Genomic DNA, 538 nt, shown 5'->3' with positions numbered 1-538 from the left:
AGCCGGGGGCACGTGGCTCCGGCCGCTCTGCGCTCTCCGGCGGCTCATGCTCCAGCCCCGGTCTCCAGGAGGGCTTCTCTGTATGGGCTGAGGTCTCGGTGGCCCTCTCGCCTGCCTGCCACTGGCTTTCCAGGCTGCCCTTATGGATGAGGTCAGGCACAGGAAAGGCACCAGTGGGCTGGTCCCCGCTGGGCTCTGGGGTGCCAATCATGCTGGGGACCCCAGGGCATTCTGGAGGGAGCAGGTCCCTCATCCCTGGCTGCTCCTCTGTGGGGTCAGGGCGGGCTGCAGGCAGTTCAGGGAGCTCCTCTGTGCTGCTTCTTGGGCTGGTCCCCGCCGGCTGCGGTGCAATGAGCATGTCCTGCGGGGTCTTCAGGGCGCGCGGCATCCGCTTCTTGGTGACAGGGGGCGGGGGGTCCAGCCGGGGAAAGGCATCCAGCCCCACGGCCCTGTAAGCACAGAGAAATCGCATACAGCTCCGTGCCAAGCCTGTCCCAACAGCTCCACTGCGGTTTGCACACCACGGGGACACTCACCC

General features: G+C 67.1%; 1 protein-coding gene across 1 annotated transcript in view; it reads right to left on the bottom strand.

Annotated features, from left to right (window-relative positions):
• Positions 1-12: 12 nt before the first annotated feature.
• LOC104492560 (chromosome unknown open reading frame, human C1orf226) overlaps positions 13-538 on the bottom strand; it is a gene marked incomplete at its 3' end in the record, with an annotated part of 1,875 nt that continues 1,349 nt past the window's right edge. Inside the window, exon 2 of the mRNA XM_010135137.1 lies at positions 13-449. Coding sequence (XP_010133439.1) covers positions 13-449 — 437 coding nt within the window. The remainder of the gene's footprint in view (positions 450-538) is intronic.

Source organism: Buceros rhinoceros, unplaced genomic scaffold (assembly GCF_000710305.1).
Source record: "Buceros rhinoceros silvestris isolate BGI_N320 unplaced genomic scaffold, ASM71030v1 scaffold21644, whole genome shotgun sequence".
Lineage (NCBI taxonomy): Eukaryota > Metazoa > Chordata > Aves > Bucerotiformes > Bucerotidae > Buceros > Buceros rhinoceros.
Note: the sequence above shows the minus strand (reverse complement) of the source record. Positions and strands in the feature narration are given on the sequence as shown.